Here is a 24907-nt window from a genome sequence, read left to right as displayed (position 1 = left end):
GATATTGATTTAATAATGAATCATGATTTAATGATATGATTTAATAATGAATCATATTCATTATTTCCCTATCTCTACAAAAATTTCAGGATATATGGATGATTATACTATTTTCAATGTGGTAATCACAAATCATTTCTAAGATTATACTTTCTGTACACTAGAATATTTGCACACCACAAATGTGCCAGACAGAATAAGCCTCCCCTCCATCCCTCTAATAACTCTGCCTTCATTGTCAAAAATGCTTCCTGACTAGAGCTCAGCCCCACCTATCCAGTTGCATTGACTTGGGAACACTTGAATTAGGTTTTGTTATAGTATTCCATCTCTCAGTGAAACACTTAAGTCGCCTGCCCTCATGAACAGTCAACCATGGCACAATTGTAGACATAGATTAGCTACTTAGGATACTTTGACTATGCTTAAAACATTTAATTTAATAGGGAGGAAGAAAGACATACTTTCATGAAGTTGGAGATATGAAGAAAGAGACACATTAATATACATTGTAATTTAGTACTAAAATGAGTGAGGAAGCCAAGTGCAGTGTGGTAGTGCACCTGTATTCCCAGCTATTCCTCAGGAGGCTGAGGCAGCAGGATCACTTGACACCAGTAGTTCAAGATTGCAGTGTGTAATGGTCACACCTGTGTATAGTCACTGCACTATAGTTTGGTCAACATAGCAAGACTTCATCTCTAAAAATAAATAAAATAAAAAAAAGATTTAAGAGCATTTTGATTGATTGCATGGATATTTTTGTCTTGTTCTTATTTTTCCTTTACTTTCTTCCCTTGTGTGCCATACTATTGAAGCCTTCAGAGAAAATATTTCACTTTTTAAAATATTTTATTTGAAAAATAACAGTATTATAGAATAATCTGTAGAAGAAGGAGGAAGTGTAGGCCCAGGTGGGTACTGTCTTGAGTCAGAAAGAGATGAAGTGAACTCCAGGACTATTCTCTGAAGCACAGAGATAGAATGAGTCAAAGACTGAACTCTATTGATTTTAAAGGTGGAGATATCTGTGGCCTTTATCAGTGAAAGAGTAGCTGGCCAGCATCGTGTCGTATTTTTACCTTGTTTTCGTTTTCTTTTCTTTTTTTCCAAAGAAACTTAAGATTGTCAAGAAAAATTTATTTATTTATTTAAATAGATTTAGAGGTACTCATTTTTCTTTTCTTTCTGTCTTTTTTTTTTTTTTTTTTTTTTTTGTTACATGGCTGAAGGGGATTTCCCCTTCTGAATCTCCAAGGTCCATTAAGTCACTTTGTATGACCATGCATAACCATTGCTTAGCTCCTGATTATAAGAGAGAACATGGAATATTTGTTTTCTTTGTGTTCCTGGGGTACTTCACTTAGAATAATGTCCTCCATTTCCAATTTGTTGCAAAAGACATTATTTCATTCTTTTTGATGGCTGAGTAATATTACACTTTGTATGTGTGTGTGTGTGTGTGTGTGCGCGTGTGTATTCTACATTTTCTTTATCCACTCATCAGTCGGTGGAAACTTAGGTTCCATATTTTTACAATTGTGAATTGGGCTATGATAGACATATGGGTGAAGGCGTCTTTTATATAAAATGACTTCTTTTCCATTGGATAGATCTCAGTAGTGGTATTGCTATTAATAGATAGAATGGTAGGTCTACTTTTAGTTCTTTGAGAAATCTCCATAGTATTTTTCATAGAGGTTGTATTAATCTGTTTCCACCAACAGTGTTTAAGCACTCCCTTTTCACCATATAGGAGCCAGCATCTATTGTTTTTTGACTTTTTAGTAGTGGTCATTCTGACAGGGGTCATGTGTGTCTCATTCTGGTTTTGATTTGCATTTCCCTACTGATTAGTGATGTTTAGCATTTTTTCATGTTTGCTGGCCATTTATTTCTCTTCTTTTGAAAAATGTCTGTTAATGGCTTTTGCCTACTTTTTAGTGGGGCTATTTATTTATTTTTATTGCTAATTTGTCTGAGTTCCTTATGAATTCTGGATATCAGATGTATAGCTTGTAAATATTTTCATATTTACTTCCATTACATAGGTTATCTGTTTACTCTGTTGATTATATCTTTTGCTGTGCATAAGTTTTTAGTTTAATTAAGACCTATTTATCCATTTTTGTTTTTGTTAAATTTATTTTTGGGGTCTCAGTCATGAATTCTTTTTTTAGGCCAATGTCAAGAATAATTTTTCCTAGGTTTTCTTCTAATATTTTTATGGTTTCAAGTCTTACATTTAAGTCTCTACTCCATCTTTAGCTAATTGTGGTATATGGTGAGAGATAGGGGTCCAGGTTTATTCTCCTGTATGAGACTATCCAATTTTCCCAGAATCCTTTTTGGAATAGGGTGTGCTTTCCCCCATGTATGCTTTTGTCTACTTTGTCCAAGATCAGTTGGTTGCAGGAAATTACTTTACTTATGGGCTTTCTATTTTGTTCCATTGGTCCACTTGTCTATTTGTATAGCAGCACCATGCTATTTTATTTACTCTTGCTTCCAGATTTGCTCTTTTCGCTTAAGATTTCTGCAAAGATCATTCAGCAGCAGGCTGTTTAATTTTCATGCATTTTTATAGTTTTGAGAGTTCCTCTTGGAATTGATTCTAGTTTTGTTCCACTATGATCTGAGAAGATACATGGTATGATTTCAATTTTTTCAAATTTTCTGTGACCTGTTTTGTGGCCTAACATATGATCTACCTTGGAAAAAAGTTTCATGTGCTAATGAGAAGAATGTCTATTTTGCAGTTTTGGAGTAGAATGTTATGTAAATGTCTCTTAAATCCATTTGTTCTAGAGTCCTGTTTAAACTCAATGTTTCTGTGTTGATTTTTCTGCCTTAATGACCTCTGTAATCTGTCAGTGGAGTGTTGAAATTCCCTATTATTATGTTCTTATGTATTTCATTTCCAAGCCCCATGATTGGCCAGAATATAGCACCATTCTGAGTATTATGTCTCTTTTATACTTTGTCCACCAACCAGATAGCTTACCTAGACCACTATTTGATGTATACTTTGCTTTCCTCTTTTACCATTGGGAAACTAAAACCGAGGTCAAAGCCAAAGGTAAAAATTAGGTGATATTTGAGATTACTTAATTGGAAGCAACAATAAAAAAAATGTTTGTAAAGTAAAGGTGGGTAATAGAGGGCAAACACTTTCTGCTTTGCTATTATTTTAAGTAATTGTTGATTATTTTATGTACATTTTAGCCCTGAATACTAAATATCAGGCTTTATCTATTAAACTTCTTTTTTCTCATCCAAGATGGTAAAAATTGCAAGAGCTGTCTAGAGAATTCCAGACTCATTTTTCATGTAAGCATTGGCAGACTAATCAATGACGGAGCATATATTTATTAAGAACCTGCTTTGTGCAAGCCACAGGGGGAGATGCTGATAGGAAAACAAAGATAAATTAAACATTTTCTCTGACCTCAAGGAACTTACAATCTGGATGAAATAAAAAGATCCCATGGAAGTTAAGAAATATAAGGGGGGAAAATGTCAGCTGTATGTAACATGGTAAATTCTGAGATAAATAATAATCACTCCGAGTTCACCAGTCATGAGACTCCATTTGAAGGAATGACAGCATAAGTAGAGCTTTGAGGGATGGCAGGGTTTGGATAAGCCAAAAAAAACAAATTATGCAAAGTTTGCTTATATTTTATTTAGTTATACTCTAAGAGTCTACTGCTAAATTATGAAATCAGAAAATTCATTTCTGTAGCCAAAGTCCCTATGCTAAAAGTAGTCAATGAGTTGAAACATAATATTACTATTACAAATAAGATCAGCTATGAAGATGGGTGAATATAAAATAATACACATCATTCTCAGCATTTCTAACAAATATAGAAATATGTTTAACATTTATATTCAAGGATTCTTGGATAATATTTATCCATGGGCTCTTTTGCCATTCTGGTATTGTATATCCTCAGATAAAAAGTGATAAAATAATATCAGAAATTACATTATGTAGTGCGACTAGTATGGACACATTTGTGGTGTTTGAATAATTCAGTGTGTATTTTTTAAGTTGCTTGTATACATATGTGTATTTCTGTCAGGTTTCAGTCTGAAATGTTGGTTCTTAGTGTGCTCATGTCTGAAAAATGACCAGACATGCCAAAGTAAGGCAAGCGTGAAAATGAAGTTTACTGAAGAGAGAAAGATATTATTATAGAGCAAGAGCAAGATACAGGTTTACAAAGCATTATACATATGCCACAGATGATGACCAGACCCATTGTCACAGCAAAGGAAGAGCAAAAGGAAGGGACAAAAAAAGGGGGGGGGGACATTGGTTATGGTCTCAGTCTTATTTCATAGTGCCCAGATAAGGACCTCCCTGTGGCTTGGACATCATCATGGAACCACTTTTATTGCACAGTTGAGAGTTGCATGACCTGAGTCTTCACTACTCATATGGGATGTTCTAGTTCAATTTCTAGTCTCTAGGGTACCTATGTGGCTTGGCCCAAGGGCTAGAGTCCCTGTATTCTTTTGCAATTGGTGTGCTAAATTCTGATGGACAGATTTGTAGGGTGTTCCCTTTTCCCCTAGGTATGGCAATTGCTGAGGATAGGATTAGGGTGGGCAGGACCAATATGGGGGCCTGAGGCCCACCTTTATCCTTCTTCCCAGGTGAGGCAATTGCACCAAGGAAACAAAACACACTTTTGTCCCTAGGAGGCCTGGAATCCCTCACTGTCTACCTAATATTTCTACATATTAAATCTAAATTATTTGTGAACATCTTGTTTTTATAAGAAACTTAGCCAGCCAGAAAAATAGTATTAGCAATAAAACTGATTAATTTGAAAAGTAGCAGAAATCAATTTTGTGAGAAGTACTCTATTTCAAAATTCTACTCATATTAACATAACAACCACTAAAAATGAAAAAAAAAGAAAGTATATGGGTAGGTATGGTGAAAACATAAAATTAGTTGTTTTTAGACTAATGTATTAATAGTTACTATTCAGAGATCATTTTCATGGCTAAGGAACTGTTCTTCTCAGGGGACTTTATACACTAGCTAATGCTTCCGATATCAGCTCCAGTTTGTTGCATATCCAGTGGAACTGATAGAAAATAAGTAACCCCTTTAATACTGGATGATCCCAAGGCCTTGTCATTAAGAATTATAATAACCACAAGGATGGTTCCAGATGGTCTGTCTCCTCCTTGGCCTTGCCAAAGTCACCTATCTCTTCTTAAGCTAATATTTCATTCTCTCTCTGCACTTGCCCTGACTTCCTTCATGATACTCTAGCATAGAAACTTGTTAATTCCCTCCAAATAGTTATTATTTAGGTTGCTATTTTTAAAAATTATTTGTTTATGTGTTTCCTGAAATAGAGTGTCACTTGCAGGTGCTCAAAAATAATTGCTGAATATATAAATGAATGAAAGGAAGATATAAGAAAATCATAATAAATCATAAATTATCATATATATATAACCATATATAACCATGTGTGTGTGTGTGTGTGTGTGTGTGTGTGTGTACACGAGGCTGTGCTATTTAGAGAGATCTAAGTGGGGATTACAGCTATTAGCAAATACAACCTAACATGAAATAGAGAACATGAATAATTCTATAATTATTAAATGAATTACATTTGTAGTTAAAAACTTTCTGAAAAAGAAATATCCAAGTCCAGATGGTTTATCTTTCATATTTTATAAAATAATTAAAAAATTATCAATTGTATACAGTGTTCTCCAGAAAATACAGGAGAGGGAACACAATGCAACTTTTTTACAAATTCAGCATTTACCTTACTACTGCAACCAGGTAAATACAGTATAAGAAAAGAAAACTTTAAATCAAGAACCCTCATGCCAATATTTTCTACAATATATTAGAATATTAAATCAAACAATATATAAAAGAATAATGCACCATGATAAAGTGTGCTTTATCCTAGGATCACAAGGTTGGTTTAATATTAAAAATTAGTTAATAATTTACCATATTAAGATACTAAAGAAGTAAAATCATATGATCAGATCAATTAATATAGAAAAATGTATTGGCTAATGTAACATTTATTTCTGATAAAAACTCTTAGCAAGCTAGGTATAGAATGGAGTTTCTTCATTTAGATAAAGTAGATTTAAAATAAGATAGCTAATATTATGATCAGTGGTGCAAGATAAAATGCTTCTTCTTCTCCAGTTCAAAAATAAGAAAAAGATATGCATTTCATCAATTATATTCATCATCATATTGGAAGTGCAGTAAGGCGAGAAAAAGAAATAAAAGTCATATAGATTGGAAAGGAAAAAATAAAACTCCTTGTTTTTATAAAACACGATTGTTGTCTACATAGAAAATCCCAAGGAAATGATAATAATAATAATAATAAAAAACTCCTCGAACAATAAATGATTTACCAAGAAAGCAGAATACAAATACAACGAAAACCAATTATTGGTTTATATATTAACATGGAACAATTAGAAACCAACCACATATAGAAACACAGTTTACAATAACTTCAAAAAATAAAATACTTAGGTATAAATCTAACAAAACCTGTATAGGACCTGCATGTTGAAAATTATAAAACCCTAATGAAAGCAATCAGGGAATGCCAAGCAGAGAAATGTACTATGTTCATGATTTAGAAGAATCAATGTACTAAAATTATCTATCAGTTTTTCCCAAATAAGTTTATAGATTTAATGAAATCTCAATCAGAATCCCAGCTGTTATTTTTAGAGATATAGAACAAGATGATGCTAACATTTATATGGAAATACAATGGATTGAAAATAGCCAAACAATTCTGAAAAGGAAGCATAAAGTTCAAGAAATTAGTCTATCAGATTTCAACACTTACTATAAAACTACATCAATCAAGACACTATGGTTTTGACAAAGTGAGGTAGTACACATATAAATCAATAGAATAGAATAAATACTCTAGAAATGAAACCACATACATATGGTAAATTTACTTTTTACAAAGGTACAGAGGCAATTTAATGGAAAGGGATGGGCTTTCTAACAAGTGATATAACAACTGAGCAATCATATGAAAAAAAATGAACTCTGACCTACACCTTCCATCTTTTGCAAAACTTAAAATGGCACACTTATCTCAATATCATACACAAAACTATAAATATTTTAAAGAAGAACGTAGTGAAAAATACTCATGATCTAAGGTTGGGCAAAAAATTCTTAAACATAGGAAATTCTTAAACAATAGGAAAATCCTTAAAAGAAAAAAAAATGATATATTGGGCTTCATCAAGTTTAAAAACATGTGCTTGTTGAAAGGTACTCTTAAGAAAATGAAAAGATAAGCTACATATTGAGGAAAGTATTTCAAATTACACATTCAACAAAGGCCTTGAATTAAATTTGTGTGGAGTGAGCTCTCAAAACTTCACATGATGGAAACAAACAACCAAATTAAAAAATAGACAATGTTCTTAAACACATATTTCACCAAAAAGGATATGAATATGACAGATAATCACATGAAAGTATGGTTATCATCTTTTGCTATTAGGAAGATGCAAATTAAAAGCAAAGTCTGAGGAGATTTTAGAGTAACTGGAACTCTCATATATTTCTGGTGGTGATGCAGCAATGCTGAAAAATAGTTCAGCAGTTTCTTACATATTTACCATGTGTTTTAGTGATCCCACACCCTGGAGAAGAGAAAAATGTGTTGAAATAAAATTTGCACATGAATACTTATAGTAACTCTGTTTGTCAAAACTGAAATCAACCCAAATATCTTTTAATAGATGAATGAATGAGTAAACATGCTGTCATATATCCATTTGAGCATTAAAAATATGGGCACAAAAGTAGAATGAATCTCAGTTATTACAATGAGTGAAAAAAAGTCAGTCCATTTTCAGAAGGTTACACTCTGTATGGTTCCCTTCAGATGACATTCACAAAAAGATGTCATTATAGTGTTGGCTAGCAGATCAGTGTTTGCCAGGGCTCAGTGGTGGAGAAGGTTGTAACTGTGCAGAGATAGCATAAGAAAGTTTTGTGATGATAGAACAGTTCTATATCCTGATTTCAGTAGTGGTTATGTAATTCACACATGTGCATTAAAATTCATAGAACAGTACACCAAAAAATCAATATTCCTGTTATTTTAATATTAATAATAAAATAAAATTTTAAAATTGTGAATTATCTCTTTTTTTTAGCATTTTATTTTTATTTTTATTTTATTTTATTTTTTTTTTTTTGAGACAGAGTATCACTTTGTTGCCCAGGCTAGAGTGAGTGCCGTGGCGTCAGCCTGGCTCACAGCAACCTCACACTCCTGGGCTCAAGCAATCCTACTGCCTCAGCCTCCCGAGTAGCTGGGACTACAGTCATGCGCCACCATGCCCGGCTAATTTTTTGTATATATATATTTTTAGTTGGCCAATTAATTTCTTTCTATTTTTGGTAGAGACGGGGTCTCGCTCAGGCTGGTTTTGAACTCCTGACCTTGAGCAATCCGCCCGTCTCGGCCTCCCAAAGTGCTAGGATTACAGGCGTGAGCCACTGCACCCGGCCTGAATTATCTCTTTTGAGAATTGTTCAAAGGGATGTATAAATTCATTACTTTAGACAGCCTAGCTTTATACTCGGAATCAGGAATGAACATTGGAAAGATTCTTTAGTGGGCATTCTTCTTATGTTTAGACCTTAGTTTCAGAAATGGTACAATGAACAGCTTCATAAAACTCATTAATGAGTTCACACTCAATGTTTATTCTTTATTGATAAAATATATTGAAGCTACTGTATAACATATCATACCTCTGTGTAATGTAATTTTTTTAAGAGCCTACCAGCTTTGGCTGTCCAGTTTTCAAGTAGGCTCATAGTGCCCTACATGAGCAATCGAATATAATGAATTATTGGTGCATTGTTTCCAAGGCTAGGTCATAAAAGTGTTGCAACTTTCATCTTCTTACATAGTTTTTAATTACTCACTTTGGGGGAAGCAAGCTGTCCTACCATGAGGACACTCAGAGAGAGTTACTCATAGCAGCCAACTTGTCAGCACCAACTAGTCATTCATGCCATACACATGGCATCCATATGAACATGGTACTTTGGAACTGGATCCTCCAACCTCATTCAAGTCATTGAATGATTGCAGACACAGCCAACATTTGACTGCAACCTCCTGAGAGGTCATGAGTGAAAGCTACCCTAAAAATGCACCCCCAAATTCCTGTTTTAAAAAATATAAAATATATTAAATGAGTACTGTTTTATTTAAGCCACTAAGTTGGAGGTATTACAATGCAATATGCATAAACATAGAAGTGATAATAATGAGAAATGTGAGGATACGAAGGCAAATTGATATTGAGAAGATGTTGCTAACATCAATAGATTGTAGATCTTTATCAGGATGAAACATTGCTGGGGTGGGAGGTGGTGAACAGAGAATAGAATGCTTAAAGTAGTTTTCAACAGTAGTGCATATATGAGAACTCACAAGCCAAGGGTATGTTTATAAGAATCCACGACTGAATTGGGGCAGAGGAACAGATCATTGGAGAACATAATGAAGAAGCCAATATGTTTGATGGAACATAAGTGTAGTTGAATCAGTTACTAATTATCATGCCTAAGTGCTTGTGTGTTAGTATTTCTGTTTGTTATTTTGTTTGCTTAATTATTTATTTTTAAATGATATCTTTTCTTTCACTCAACTAGAAAGACTGTGTGGGGAATTTGAAGGTGATTATTAATGAAAGGAAGATAAATTTTGTAGGAGATAAATAATAGTATGAAATAAGAATACAAGTGGAGCAGTAATTTTTCACTGATATTTGGATTACAGATATTTTGAAAAGGCTTTTATATGTCGAACTATTTGTGCAAGTTTAGAGATTCTACTTTGAAACACATCCTTAGAACCCTGGTCAAGGCCCTCAAGTAAGAGATACCAAAAAAATGGGAAGGGGGTTATTAACCAGTTAGTATGATCAAAACAAAAGATGTTACTAAGTATATGTGAATGAACAAGATGTCAACATGTATTTCATTTTAGTAGGGCCTATAACAATAGCAGGGCTACAAAATCTATTATAGATGGTTTTCAGTAGTCAAAATAATAATAATAATGATAATCAATAACAATCCTAATGAATTTGAAGCTATAAGCTATAATGACATATTCAAAGACACTGTGAAGATAACTATACCATGGTGTTCATTGTGTCCTGTGTGAGAGAAAAGCAAACAGATTAGTGGCATGCAGGTTATAAAGCATCTATTATTTGGGTAAAATTTCAGCTAAGCCATGTATTTATGTTACTAACATGACAAATCATGAAGTCATCAGGATTGTGTGACTAGCTATGCAATTAATAAAATAATTTTAGCAAATTTTAATACAACACAAATGTTGCTTTTTTTAAAAAATGTTCAATTAGGTATTCAATTGACAGAAACACAGACTTGGAGAGATACTTCAATATTGATGCCAACAGTGGAGTTATTACAACTGCCAAATCTTTGGACCGAGAGACAAATGCTATACATAATATCACAGTCCTTGCAATGGAGAGCCGTAAGTCATGAAGTTTCAAACTGAATTAAGATAGAGGATAGTGAGAGTGGAAAACAGGTTGTTATGAGGTTGTAAACTCAGCTTGAATTACATTATTTGCTTATTTGGATTGAAAAAAAACTTGAATATCCCAAATTTCTAAACTTTGACATATATTTATAGTCACTGGCTTTATATATTAATATTTACAAAATTAATGAAAATAGATGTCTAAAAAATAATGGGCCTGGATTATCTTCAGAGGGCTTCTTGTTGTCTTCTGGTCATAATTCAGATATCTTGTTATGCTGATACGGAGTTGGTGAAATAGCTTAAAATAATTAGTTAATTGATCTCTAACCAAGATACCCAGATTTGAATATTCTGATATTTGAATATTCTGATATTCTTATCCCTGATAAGAAAACTGTTGAAAAAAAATGCATAATTATGTGCATATGTTCATATTATATATTTAATGTATATGCATATATAATATTTTATATCTATTTATAATATAAATGTATGTTCATCCATATAAATATGAGCTCAAGCATCAAAGAATATTGAAATTCATGGTTTACTATTTATTCTTCTTGCAACAATTTTCTTATCAGGGACTAAAAATTACACATATAAATACTACATATATATGTACTCATATATACACATATACATGCATGTGTATATATACACACAAATATATATATACATAAATATGTATACATATTTGGATCAGATTATCTGTAGCTTCCTTTAAAGAATATAGCATTAGATTCTAGATTACATTTTGGGGCTTGGTGATTTTATTATTAGAATTGTGCTTTAGAGAGGCATACATTTTTGGTTGATTCTAATTGTTTCTAATATATGTTTATGGATTAAAATGGAAGTGGAATAACAGCTTATCTATCAGAGCAAATGATAAGACATTTTCTTATTTATTAGAGAATCCATCTCAAGTAGGAAGAGGCTACGTGGCCATCACTATACTTGACATTAATGACAATGCCCCTGAATTTGCCATGGACTATGAGACCACTGTCTGTGAAAATGCCCAGCCAGGGCAGGTAAGAGTTTTCAAAACACCTTGCTTCTAGTTTGTGATTTCTTTACAAATATCCAGCAGCAGTTGCCTTTGAAATTCTTCCAGCTTTAATATAAAATATAATCAGCTTGTTTCAGCAAAGCCAACACTTTGATGTATAGCATGAACTAATATTAAAGGAACTTTCAAATTTTGGTTTAATTGGGGTGATGAAAATTCCTCGGGAAGAAAAGGTAAACATTGTAAAAATCCTGTTAAATGGCTAAGGGCTTAGAGTCCTTTAAGTAGAAATACAGCATATTAAGCTTGATTGGACTGTTTCTCACATTACAAGACAGGGTTTAAATGTCTTGAAGTTCTAAGAATTAAGCATAGTTCAATCTTGGTTTGTTCATCCATTGTTCATTGTCTTGTGATGTTTACTGGGATGTCTAATCAATTGGACCAGCTTATTTCTCAGGTTCACAAAAATAAATGCAAACATGAACTTTGAAAAGGGCAGGATCTGTTTTTCATAGCCCTTTTTTAGATTGGGTTCATATTAATACATCTGATCCTTTCCCTCAGCCCATTCAGGAAGATGGTATTTATTAGACACGAAAGATTGCACTGTCTTGCCGCAGAAAACAGCATAGCGCTCCAATAACAGGTTTTCACGTTTTTCGTTGTTCATCCCTAGGTCATTCAGAAAATCAGTGCAGTTGATAAAGATGAGCCATCCAATGGACACCAGTTTTACTTCAGCTTAACAACGGATGCATCAAATAATCACAACTTTTCATTGAAAGACAACAAAGGTAAGGTATTATTGTCTCTGGTGGAAGCAGCAGGTACAGACTCTCTAAGCAAGTACTTTTTCCTCCCTCAGGAATACTGATTATGGATTTTTTCTTAACAGCAAGGACATTAATTAAAGGGCAATGAGCCCCTCAAGTAATTTTTATCTATGGATTTGCTGTCATGAAGAAGAAGCAGCTATTTAAATCATGTTAGGTCTAAAGCCAAATAGGAGGGAAAGTTAAATCTCTCTCTCTTTTTTTGTTCCAGATACTTGCTTCCTTATTTGTGTAACAAGCTCATTATCTAAACAATCTAATATGTTGAGGGCCTGCTAAATGCCTAAATAAGTACTATGATACACTACATAGATAAAACTTGAAACATTAAAAAAAATGACTTCACACATTTTAACATAAATCAACTTTGACAATATTTTCAACAATCATATCTATTATTGTTTGTTTTTACATAAACATAAAAGTAACCCATGCAAATAAGAATAATAAAATGATGATCTATTCTTGATGCTAAGAAATATAAAATAAAAAATAACTCTCCCATATGCCTAACCACATTTTCTTGCTGCCAAAGTAGATACTCTTAGCAGTTTCCTAAGTGTCATTATAGAAATATTTTTACAAATACCTATAAATACATTCTGGTTTTGTTTAATAATATACATTGAAAATTATAAGAACTTTTAAAGAAAGCATGAGAACTTGTTATCTATCATCTAATTTTGATTTTATATATTTCAAAGTGTTTTCATTCAAGCTACTTATTTTAGCAGAAGAACATTTGAAATTTATAACAATGTGGAAAATGTAATTCTTTTTCTGACTCAGATTTTTTATCTGAATTTGGTTTCAGAGAAAATATATAGAAATAGATTTGCTAGTCAAATGTTGGCTTGTCCAAAAAGACTTGCTTTCAAAAGATGAATGCTGTGAGGACTTTTGCCCGAGACCACCACCTTCTTTAGTGCACAAAATCCCACTTTGGCCTCAAAAATTCAATCATAAAATAATATTTTTTTCCTGATCTCATTCTCACTTAATGGGAACACTATCTTGTCCCTGTAGTAATATAAAAGGAAGCAAATTCTCTATGTGGGTAACCCCAGACTCTGACTTAATCATAGTTGGAAGGGATGGCTTTCAGAACTTGGATTCAAGCCGAGCAGACACAGAGAGGGGAATTTATTACCTTCACAAGGAGAATCTAAATATAGCCCCTATGTGTCATCATCCAACACCACCATGATTGCTGTACAGCATGTATGTGAAAAGGTCTGTATTGATAGGACATCCACACTGCCACACAACTGAAAATTTGTCTATGTCCAACCCAGAGTCCCCTCCTGCCTGTACCCTGCAGGAAAACATACAAATAGGGAGAAAGTCAGTTCTTGTATTTCCTGCCTTCTTAGGGGGAAAATATAGAACATGATGAATTTTATGATATATTTTCTGAGTGTAGGTTTTTTTTCTTTTTTTTTTTTAATCACATCCTGGGCATTTTAGCTTGTGCTCCTCAATTCACTGTGTGTGTGTGTGTGTGTGTGTGTGTGTGTGTGTGTGTGTGTGTGTGTGTTATTGTGAGGTTAGATTACAAATCAACAACTTTGTAAAACTTTTTGTATCAAATCATAGACACATATAACATCTGAGTTGGTAGGAGGCAAAGGCATAGATCTGGGCGTTATTAAGATTGTAGGGACATACTCAAGACAATACTTTTCAAAAAGTCCATGCTTGCCTTTACAGTGAGTAGCTTCTCAAATTCGTAATTTTAAAATAAAATATTTGTTTCTATAAAAGCCTACCAGATGGAATCCAAAAGTCAGTTTTATTATTATACTTTCTCATCTATAATTGCATGTAATATATTTTCTGCAGTCTGATGTGAGCTTGCTATTTTATGCTATTTGAGACGGAATAGATTTCAGCTTGCTCTTTCATTGCAGTATTGTTAATTCTTTCATGTCATCATTGGATAAGTATCTTTTTTGATGGTTAGGAATATATACACATAAGCACACTGAATGAAACTATGGTCCTGATCTTCCTTCATTTCTTTTATATTTTCATTAATAGCTATAAATTTTAAGAATCCCATAAATTCTCTAATTGGTTAATTAAGACAAGTTAGTTGAAAAAATTGCTAACAGTTAAAAAATCTATTTCTAATACCACAGTTATTAATATATGGTAGAGACTTATTCATCATTTTTAAAAATTTATAATTACTATAATTGTTTAGATGATATAGAATACTGAATATAAATTAAGCACAAATGACCTGTTTTATCACTGACAAAATGTTTATATGCATGCAGTAACTATAAATACTAATATAGAATTTTTTAAAACATTATAGTAATTTTTTTTGAATGTCCTTTTATATGTACTCAATTTAAATAAGGCTAAAGTGGTTTATTTTACTTGCTTCAATATTAAGCTTGAAACTTGTCAAAGAAATGATTGAAAATTTTATCTGTGCTATATGATGATGCCTCAAAAATATTTAACCTGTTAATTTTTACCATCCTTTCTATAAGTATGTAGTTTGAAGTATTTATGTTTATTGTTTAATTTTTAATTATTAGGGTAGCTTTTACAAAGTTGCACTTAATGCGATAAGTGATTCATAAACATTTCCATATTTGGTTTTGCTTTATAACTACTACTTTAGCTATAACTGTGTAGAATAACATAAATATCTTAAAAATATATTACACAGGGAATATATCTCTCTGTCCAAAGGAACTCAAAGGGAATTATTGAATAAAAAAGATCTGCAACTCCAGAGCTTTCCCTAATTAAAGAATCAAAGTAAACAGAGTGACTTAACTAAAGTTTGGAGAGACAGATTCCATCAGAAATCTTGTGTTACATGTTTGCTTTCTTTGTCCTAGACAACACCGCCTCAATACTAACCAGAAGAAATGGATTCAGGAGACAAGAGCAATCAGTTTACTATCTGCCGGTTTTCATTGTGGACAGTGGATCCCCTTCACTTAGCAGCACCAACACCCTCACTATCCGTGTCTGTGACTGTGATGCCGACGGCATAGCCCAGACCTGCAATGCAGAGGCCTATGTCTTACCTGCTGGCCTCAGTACGGGAGCCCTGATAGCAATACTCGCCTGTGTCTTGACATTATTGGGTAGGTAATATTTCCAGGGCTTGCTCATTAAGAGCAGTCAAAACAATAACAATGTATTACAATTTTCCTATTTCCTTCTCTATTTCTTTGTAGTACCTTTTGGAGAAAGTGTAAATATTCCACTGGGTGGTGTTTTGCTCACTAAGTAACACAATTGTTGGCCATACTTTCCAGTGGTATATTTAAAGTATAAATCAGAAAAAAAAAATATATATATCAATTTCCTTTTCAAAATAGCACTGCAGATAAATATTATAGATTGTGCTTAAAATTTATATTTTTCAATTTTTTAAAATTTAACTTATCCCAGCTCTTAGTTTTAGAATACTCTACAGAGGAGATGCAGTAGACTAGAGAAAACATTTTCCATATTTTTTTGATAATGTGCTTACTTTAGAAAATTATGGCTTTATATTCTACCTTTTTGAGAAAATACTTATGGTGGCTTAAATTATTTGCACATTTTAAAAGATTGCAATTTCATCAATGCAAATGTTATAATTCCCTAAACATATTTAATTGTACTTTCAATGATTAATTTATTATTTGGTTAAATTATATTTATATCTCATATTAGAATTGCAGTTTTGTAAGAGATTATACAGCATATCCTTTTTAAAAGTGGGAGACATCCAACGAGGACATTGGGTAATGGGTTTATTCCTAAAGCAACATTTTTTTTTCACAGTGTAACTTCCTCTAACAAGGACAACAAGTTCTTAATATTTCACCTGAGACTATACTGTGTTTTCTTGGAATCTAATAGAATTGCTAAACCCATTTATAGCATATTTTCTTTTATAACAGCAGCACTTACAATGGCTATTAGCATTTTATAATGTTTAAAAACTAGATTGGTGGAGTTAGGTAAATCCAGGTTTTATTTCTGCCACCAACATACATTAGTTCTGCATGAGGGGAATGTTAATTCCTCAATAGATACCTTCTTACCCTAAAAGGGGAAAATAACAGAACTAGCCTCATATGTTTGTTGTGGTAATTAAATGAGATAATTCATGTAAACAGCAGTGCCTACTTTTGTGTAAAGAAATAATTCATGTAATTCATGTAAAGAAGAGTACCTACCATATAGTGAATATTTAATAAATTTTAAGTGTTATTGAAGAAGCAAAAATTCTAAGCTAGGACCTAGTAAGCAATACATTGTAAATAGTCTAATAAAAGTGGAAATTATTACCTTCAATAACTTTAGCTAAGCAAATCAATCTAGAAGCAAATAATTAAACTCCTTTTTTCAATAGAACTTCATATAGGTGCAGAAACTTTCAGGAATTCACTAGAAACGGCAAATAATTCTCAGCTGATGCTTGATTAGGGACTAGAATAAAGTTTGAAAAGGGCAGAACCATTGCTAACATTTTATTGGTCTACTGGATTCCAAAACATAATAATAAAGAAGCATTAGTAAACTGCATATTTGGTTTATAGTAGCAGAATAACCTACACAAGAAGATAAAAAAATTCCCTTCATATTTAAATCCTTATTCATTAGCTTAAAATCACAGTTAGAAAAAATAATGAAAGCATAGGTAGATGGTGTGTGCAAGACTATTTAAACTTAACCTGACCAGTTTATTACACACACCTTAGATGATGTTGTATTTTAAAGAGATAAGATAAAATTGTATTACCCAAATTTTCATTATCCTCAATAGTGAATTGACTTTTGCCTTTTTAAAGGGTGTCTGTCTGATGAAGCTTACTTTATTTTTAGTAAATACTTTCACCTGTGACTTGGGGATATCTTGCAACTTAGGTTCCTTGACCATTCTAATTAGTTAAAGAATCATTAACTAGTTCTTTCTGAAAGTAAATTAAACAGAATTTTATTAGATTTCATTCTTGGATATACTATGTAGAGGTGAGTGTGTGCAGGTGAGTGTGTGTGTGTGTGTGTGTGTTTGTGTCTATAATGGTTTGAGAGATTTTGTCAAAATTTAAGTAAGTATGACTACTTTTTCTATTAAATTTGAACTATTAAGTAGAGACCAGATTTGGTATGCCTCTTCCGTGTCTAAAGATTAGCTTGTCATGCCCTGTATTTTATTTATTTTTTAAAAGTTGCTTGCTGCAAATCTCCAAAAACGGAAGTCAATCCAGAGCCTATTGCACTGGAATACAGTTTGGAGCCACAGGCATCTGCTTGGAGTCTTCATTTCTGTAGTGACTACATAAGAATCAATATCTTCAAATGCTAGCATTTTAGCTCAAAAGTGTGGTCTCTGTGTCTTGTTTCCTAAGTTTTTACAAGCAGATAATCAGGAATTTTTATACTCTTCTGATTCTGTCACCACCATTATCGGCTCTGGATTTTCACACAATAAGTGCTGAGGACAGCCAGATTGAAGTATTCACAGGGCGTGCAGGTGGTGTACACAGCCTGACGTGGAACTTGATTTCTAGTGCACAAATGACTCATTCTTTACAACCACTTCAAAAAGTAGTGTGAATCTTTCCCCCAGACATTAGATCTCAGGATTGGTAACTCAAACCCTTTCAGACTTCTGAATGAATATTGCTAGAAAATAGGAAGGGGAGGAGGTGGGAATGGAGAAGAAGAACTTGAGAATCAAGTTCAATTAAGGATGAAACACTTGGGCTTTAGACTTAAAAAAAAAAGTGTACTTCACTACATGCTACATTTGTGTTCCAATGATGTGGACAAGTTAAAGCTACCCGTAACATGACGGGAGGTAATGCACGGAATGTTCCCAGAAGTTTAATCCTGGAAGGCATCCCAGAAATCAGTTCTAACCCAAACCACTACATCCTACAGAGGGGGAGATTGAGGTACAGTTGGCTCAAGGATTTGCAGGGGTTTATATTACTAGACAAGTTAGTGGCTATGATGGGATAAGATTCTAGGTGTCTTTGTTCACAGTCACTATTTTTGGATTAAACTACAAAGGAAACATAACTTGAAAATATAAAAATTGTTACTTCCATATAGCCCTGAAATTCATGTCATCATGTTACATGTTTGAAATTCATGTTATCTGAAGTTGGATTTGTCAGTCTTCCTTTTTATCTGTATTCTCCTAACTTTATGATGGACTATTTTCGGATTTCTCTCTAATTCTCACTCTTGTTTTTACTACTCTCTCTATTTTATCTACATCTGAATTCTCTGAATGAAACAGATGATTTAAATATTAGAACACGAAGTTTCCTTTATTTACACCAAGTACAGCTTGAATAAGAGACATTATTGCCATATTCAAATTTCATGGTAATCAGTTAGGTGCCTTAATTATTTTTCATGCAGAAAACTTTCATCAATATATGGCAAGATGCTCTAGCATTCCTAAAGCTTGAATAAAAATTATGACCCATCACTGACACCAATACCAATTTAATTATGCATTTTTATCGTAGTTAAATTCATATCTGTTGATATATAGTTATTTTTCCACCAGGCTAAAAGCACTTTTTAAAGAGAAAAATACTATGAATGACTGACACATTAAACTATTACTCTAATGTATTTTTCAAAAATAAAGAATTTCAACTTTGTTTTAAACTATGATTTCAATATTAAATGTTATGCATGTATTCTGAGGATATTATAGCTAGATTCTTTCTGTTCCTCTACACAAAGAAGCTATTTTCTGCACACTAAAGCTGCCACTAAATTTACTATATTAAGTTTTGTTTTTTTCCTAATTGGACTTTGAGGTTCTGTAGCATTCTTTCCAGCTCTTTCCTCTTCTGACACAATTCGGATTAGACTGGCCCAGTTTCATAAACTCAGGTTAAATAAGGTGTTTGTAGAAACTCACTGTTCACTACATGAGACTCAAGCTTTTCCAGTGAGTGTGTATGGGATGGTGAGTTTGACGTTTAGCTGTGATGGGTTTTTTCACTTTTCTTCCCTGATCAAGTGTACCTTTTAGTACCAAGTGCTAAACTATATTTGGCTTCCAGTTACTGTGGCTCATGAGTTTGTTCCACAAGAAAAATACTTTCCTGGTTTTGTAAGTAATAGTGAACATGACTGAAATATATATATATATATATATATATATATATATATATATATACAATTACTGAGAAAAAAATGGTAGCACTGTGTAAAAAAATAGATCCCCATCATAATCTATAATGATAGAACATATTTGACATAGCAGTGCTGAGATAACAATGGGTAGACTACAGTTGGCTAATTTATGGTAGCACATGAATTCCTCTCTCAAACAAGCATGACACAATAAAAAAATTACATTTCATAAGCTCATACTATGTGCTAGACATTAGCTTAAGTGCTTCACAAACATTACCTAATTCTCATAAGTTCCCTACGCAATTATTATTATACCCACTTTTTATATAAGAAAACTACAACTTAAAGGAAATAGGCACAAAGTTCTGAGGTGAATGAGTGTCAGACTTAGAACCCAAATAAAGGCAAGGCTGCCTTCTGAATGTTCTTTATAGGGTATTTTTCCATATGTGTTTTCCAATATGAACAACCTGTGTGTTTGGAGGAATTGTCTATAGGTCTGTGGGTATTGCAGTCTGGCACTGCCAAATTAGAGGCAGTAGTATCTTTGATCTGTTTCACATAGCAGCTTTATGATTTCTTTGGTTAATTCTATGTTTAATTTATAGTATCTTCCAATTACTTTCAGCCTCAAGAGAATACATGTAGAATTGTGTATGTTAAATTTGAGGTTATATTTCAGTATAACCAAAATAAAATTACACAAATTGTCTTTGTACATAAAACATTTAGAAAAGTTCTAAGTACTTAGGAAAGTTTTTCTCTATCTTAATTGAGACAAAAGTGAAATCTTTCTAACTCTTACATTTAAAGGAAAAAAATTTTGTGATACTTGTTTTGGGAAAGATAAGATCCATTTTAGTTATAGTAAAACTTTTCCCTGCCTTGAAAAATGTAAAGAATTGTCTCCTTTATGAATGATTTCCAAAACTTTGGTTCCTTGTTCTACTGGAGAGCTAGAAATAGAAATCTCAACAGAAATATCAAATCCTGAACAATTGTCCTACATTCCTGCCTCTTTTCCTGATTTAATTTCTACCTACATGTTTTTTGTTGTTGTTGTTGTTGTTGTTGTTGTTGTTGTTGTTTTTAAGTGGAATCAGCCTTCCTTCTTCTCTGTTCCACCCCCCCATAGTTAAGTAGTCCCTAAGTACCTTTTTTTTTTTTTTGAGAAAGGGTCTTGCTCTGACATACTGATTAGAGTGCAGCGGCGTCATCATACCTCACTGCAACCTCAAACTCCTGGGCTCAAATGATCCTCTTGCCTCAGCCTCCAGAGTAGCTGGGACTACAGGTATGCACCGCCATGCCTGGCTAATTTTTGTATTTTTTGTAGAGATAGGGTCTTGCTCTTGCTCAGGCTGGTCTTGAACTCTTGACCTCAAGCAATCCTCCTGCCTCAGTCCCAAGTATTTTAATTTTACTTTTTGGTTCTAGAATAAATTCATTTATCTCCCTGTTTTTGAACCTGATTTTGTCCAGCGTCCATCTTTTCCCTCCTCAATTATGGCAACTGTCCTATTCTCTATCAAAGTCAATCCATCAGAACTGCAAGGCAAGCTTTTTAAAATCAAACCGGATGTGACAACCCCAGCTTAAAATAATATTTTCATGACTCCTCATTGTCTAAGGACTAAAATCACAGACAGTTCATCAACAGACTGCTCCCTCCCAGTTCAACCTTATTTCTCTTACCAGGTGTACTTTAGCCAAATTGCATGAGTTGCTTTTTCTCAGACTCATTCTGCTTTGTCTTACTTTTTGTAACCTGACTTGCTCCTTCTGTCTGGAATACCTCTTCCTGGGATCCACAAGTGGTTTATTCCCTTTGTATGCAAGACTCACTTCCTTGGCTTCTGAGCCAAGGTTAGGTGCTGTTCCTAAGAGCCCCACCTAGTTGTGCCTTAGGGCATCCCTTAGAGATGATTTGTCTGCTGCATTAGTTTGTCTCCTTGTCCATCTCCTCCGGTAGACTCCTGCTTTTGGAGGCAGGGACTGAGCATTATTTTATTATATATGTAGCACATATTAAAATCGTGATCTGACAAATACAGGACATCCCATACATGCATGGTGAATGAAGCAGGAATGATTTGAATGTACTCATTTATGGAAAATAATATTGGTTTTCATTTTTGTCACACATAGGGGTATCTCCATGGGACTGTGATTTTCCAATTCCCAAGAGTCTACATTTTTAGGACAATTTTCTGAGATTCAGTCTACTTTTTTAATGTCTCAGGAAAATGGATATGACAGTGGTTAAAAGTATTTAAATTATATTTTCAGTTTCATAACCATGGAACTATATAAGGGCTCAAGAAAAAAAATCAAAATATATGACTAAAAGTAGATAGATAAAATATTGTAGGAGAAGATGACAAGGATACTAATTATTATCAGTTAGTTTAAAATTCAGTTAAAATGTTTTAGTTGATATCTAATTTATCTCAATCACTCACCTGGGTTATATCAATTACAAATCTTTATTTATCCTTTGTGAAAGTAGGTAGTAGAGTGGGTCCATAAGTACAAGTTAAAAGTTTGACTTTTTGTTACTAGGAATCAGCATGTATCTCTGATTCCATAGAAAATAAATCCAGACAAAATGACAAGTTGATTTCTCCTCATCCTTTAGATCTTTGCTTAGATGTCACTTCTGATGATATTTTTTTTCTGATCACAACCACACCATGCTGGTACTTCTGTATTTTTCCAATAATTTTACTTTTTAAAACATAAATTATTTTACTTCTTGGTTTGAAACATTTCAGAAGCATCAAATGTACTTACATAAAATCCAAATGTTTCTCATCATCCACAAAGCAAAGCACGTTCTGCCACCTGCTTGCCTCTCTAAGGTGTCAGGCTGTCTGATCCTTCACTCACCCAGCAGGAAGAGCCACGGGGCCTTTCTTCCCATTATTTTCAAATGTGCCACCCTTTTCTGAAAACATTCTCCCTATATTCTTTTGCCTATTAGGCTTATATTGTCTTTTATGTCTCAGGTTTAGTATATTCTACTCAGGAAGAACATCTTCACCACTATGATTAAAAGGCACCCTTTACACTCACTATTTTATATCATAATATTTGTTTATGTCTTTTGTAGTACTTATCACAATTTGGAAATATACATATGTTAATCTGCTTTGCTCAAGTATGAAAGCACCTTGAGAGTAGTGATCATTGGCACATTCTCTCTCCCTCTCTTTTTAACCAGTATATTCTTAGGGCTGAGCATAGGATACATATAGACAAAAATATTTTAAATTAATTAATGAATATTATTTATCACAATCTTCTATAAAATTTTCAACCTTTCCCACATATTTTAATAAGTGAGGTCAGGGTAAAGATTTCATTTCTTTCTGTTTACCAGTTCCATGACTCAAATTTTAGCAGGACCCAAAAGAATCGGACCTGAATTTTATAAGACATAATCATAAAAGTTCATAGTATATAACTTATTATTGAACATAAATAAATAGTGCTTACTATGTGTAATATTCTTTAAGTACTTTATGAATATAAACTCCCTGAATCTTCATAAAATTACCATGAGGTAGTTCCTATAAATTCATAAACAACCAAAACAATGTATCACATGGCTAGACTTCAACTCTACTTAAATCTTTTTTTCTGTATCCATTCAGAAGTAGAGTCCATATGACCAAAAAGATAAAGGATGAAACCTCTTAAAATATATAATCTTGTTCTTACTTAGGCAGAAAATATTCTTCTTAATACAGAGATTATCACCGCAGTCCCTGAAGAGCAGTTAATACTTATTCTAAGAGATTAAAATTTATTTTTCATATGTACTCAAGTAGTTAGAAATTAATCTTCTCTCAAGCAATTGAAATGTTAAATTGTCTCACCTTCTAAAACACTTCACATTTCTCATTGCTTTTAGCAAAATTGGGAAATAAGACAAAATCCATAAGATATTACTATCATTGGTGTGTATTTTACCCATGGGCTGAGATACCCATGGGTGCTTTCAGATTTCACTTTTGCTGAAGACTTGAGCAACAAAAGCAAGTGTATTAGTAGTATAAAATACATTTATAATAGAAATTAAGAAATTAATTGATACATATGTGTATATATATGGCAAAATTCATTATTATTATATGAAAGAACTGAGAATCTTGAAATGTTCTGCCTACTTAGACATTGATTTAAATTATTATATAACTCTTACTCTCTTTAAATCCTCACTTATTCTTATGTTCATCTATTTCTTACACCCCTTTTGCTCTCAACTGGACATTTCTCCCCTCAATTTTGCTGTTTAACATGTGTAACAGATTTCTCATTTGTTGCCTGCCTCCACCTGTGCACCCCATCATTCTTCTCATACTCTCTCTCTATTCTCTGCTTTACTCCATTTGATTTTCACTAAGAAGCCTTATTGTATCCCACTTTGTTTCTAATATAATTACCTTTATTTGGGGGGAACTATGTGAAAGATTTCAGAAACTAAAGTGGTATATAAATCTAAAATCATTATTTTATTCTTCCATGTGTCTTAGAAATAACTGACGTTTCTTTCTTTGAGCAAGCAATTGCTGCTTGAGCTCTTGCTCTTGCTCTTGTCAACCTTGGGCTTTATTTCTCTGTAACCTTCTATGAAAGCACCAGCTTACACTGTTATAGAAAGTGCCAAGGCTTTGAAGGGAGACTGAAGTGGAGTGTGCCTCACCCCTTGTTGCATGTAATTACATTGGCCATCAATAGGTTGCTTCATTCATCTGAGATAACCATCGGATGGGAAAATAGCTACCCTGGAGAACTGAGAATTTTAAATGATATGTCCTATATGTGGACCTTCATTTCTCACCTTACCACCTTTTCTGTCGCTCATTTCATCTTCAGTACACTTTCTCACTTTCTGCTTTGTCTGTTATTTAATTGTGTTCTTTGTTTTTCCTTCTTTAAAGGAAAACACAATATGTTCATGTGTTACGTTTATGGTATTTTGAATTAATGTTCTTGGTAGACCAGAAGATAACAGTGAACACCTACAAATCCCTGAAATTCTGCTATTTCTGCTTATATTATTTCCAAAACTCTTTATCTCTTTAATGCACCCTATAAAAATTGAAGTTGGCTGATATTATCATACATAGCTAGGATCAGTTAGTTACTTGTCCCAATAGCACACAGCTAACACATGGAAAGATTGAACAAAGCTTTCTTGACACGAAAGCTGAAGTTTCTTCTGCTGTGGCATTCTGACATGTACCTTGAAAACTATAAGACCTTGGAGTGGTGGCAGTGTTGATTCTCAGCAGAAAGAAGGGAAAAGCCACGAAACA

At 33.1% G+C, this 24907-nt stretch overlaps 1 protein-coding gene across 1 annotated transcript in view; it reads left to right on the top strand.

Moving 5' to 3' along the window:
- Nucleotides 1–24907, top strand: part of CDH7 (cadherin 7) — a 129305-nt gene that overhangs the window by 92834 nt on the left and 11564 nt on the right. Inside the window, exons 8-11 of the mRNA XM_012748391.3 lie at nt 10450–10586; nt 11514–11635; nt 12293–12410; nt 15311–15562. Coding sequence (XP_012603845.1) covers nt 10450–10586; nt 11514–11635; nt 12293–12410; nt 15311–15562 — 629 coding nt within the window. The remainder of the gene's footprint in view (nt 1–10449; nt 10587–11513; nt 11636–12292; nt 12411–15310; nt 15563–24907) is intronic.

Source organism: Microcebus murinus, chromosome 17 (genome assembly GCF_040939455.1).
Source record: "Microcebus murinus isolate Inina chromosome 17, M.murinus_Inina_mat1.0, whole genome shotgun sequence".
Taxonomy (NCBI): Eukaryota; Metazoa; Chordata; class Mammalia; order Primates; family Cheirogaleidae; genus Microcebus; species Microcebus murinus.
The sequence above is the reverse complement of the archived record's forward strand: the minus strand, read 5'-3'. Positions and strand labels throughout refer to the sequence as shown.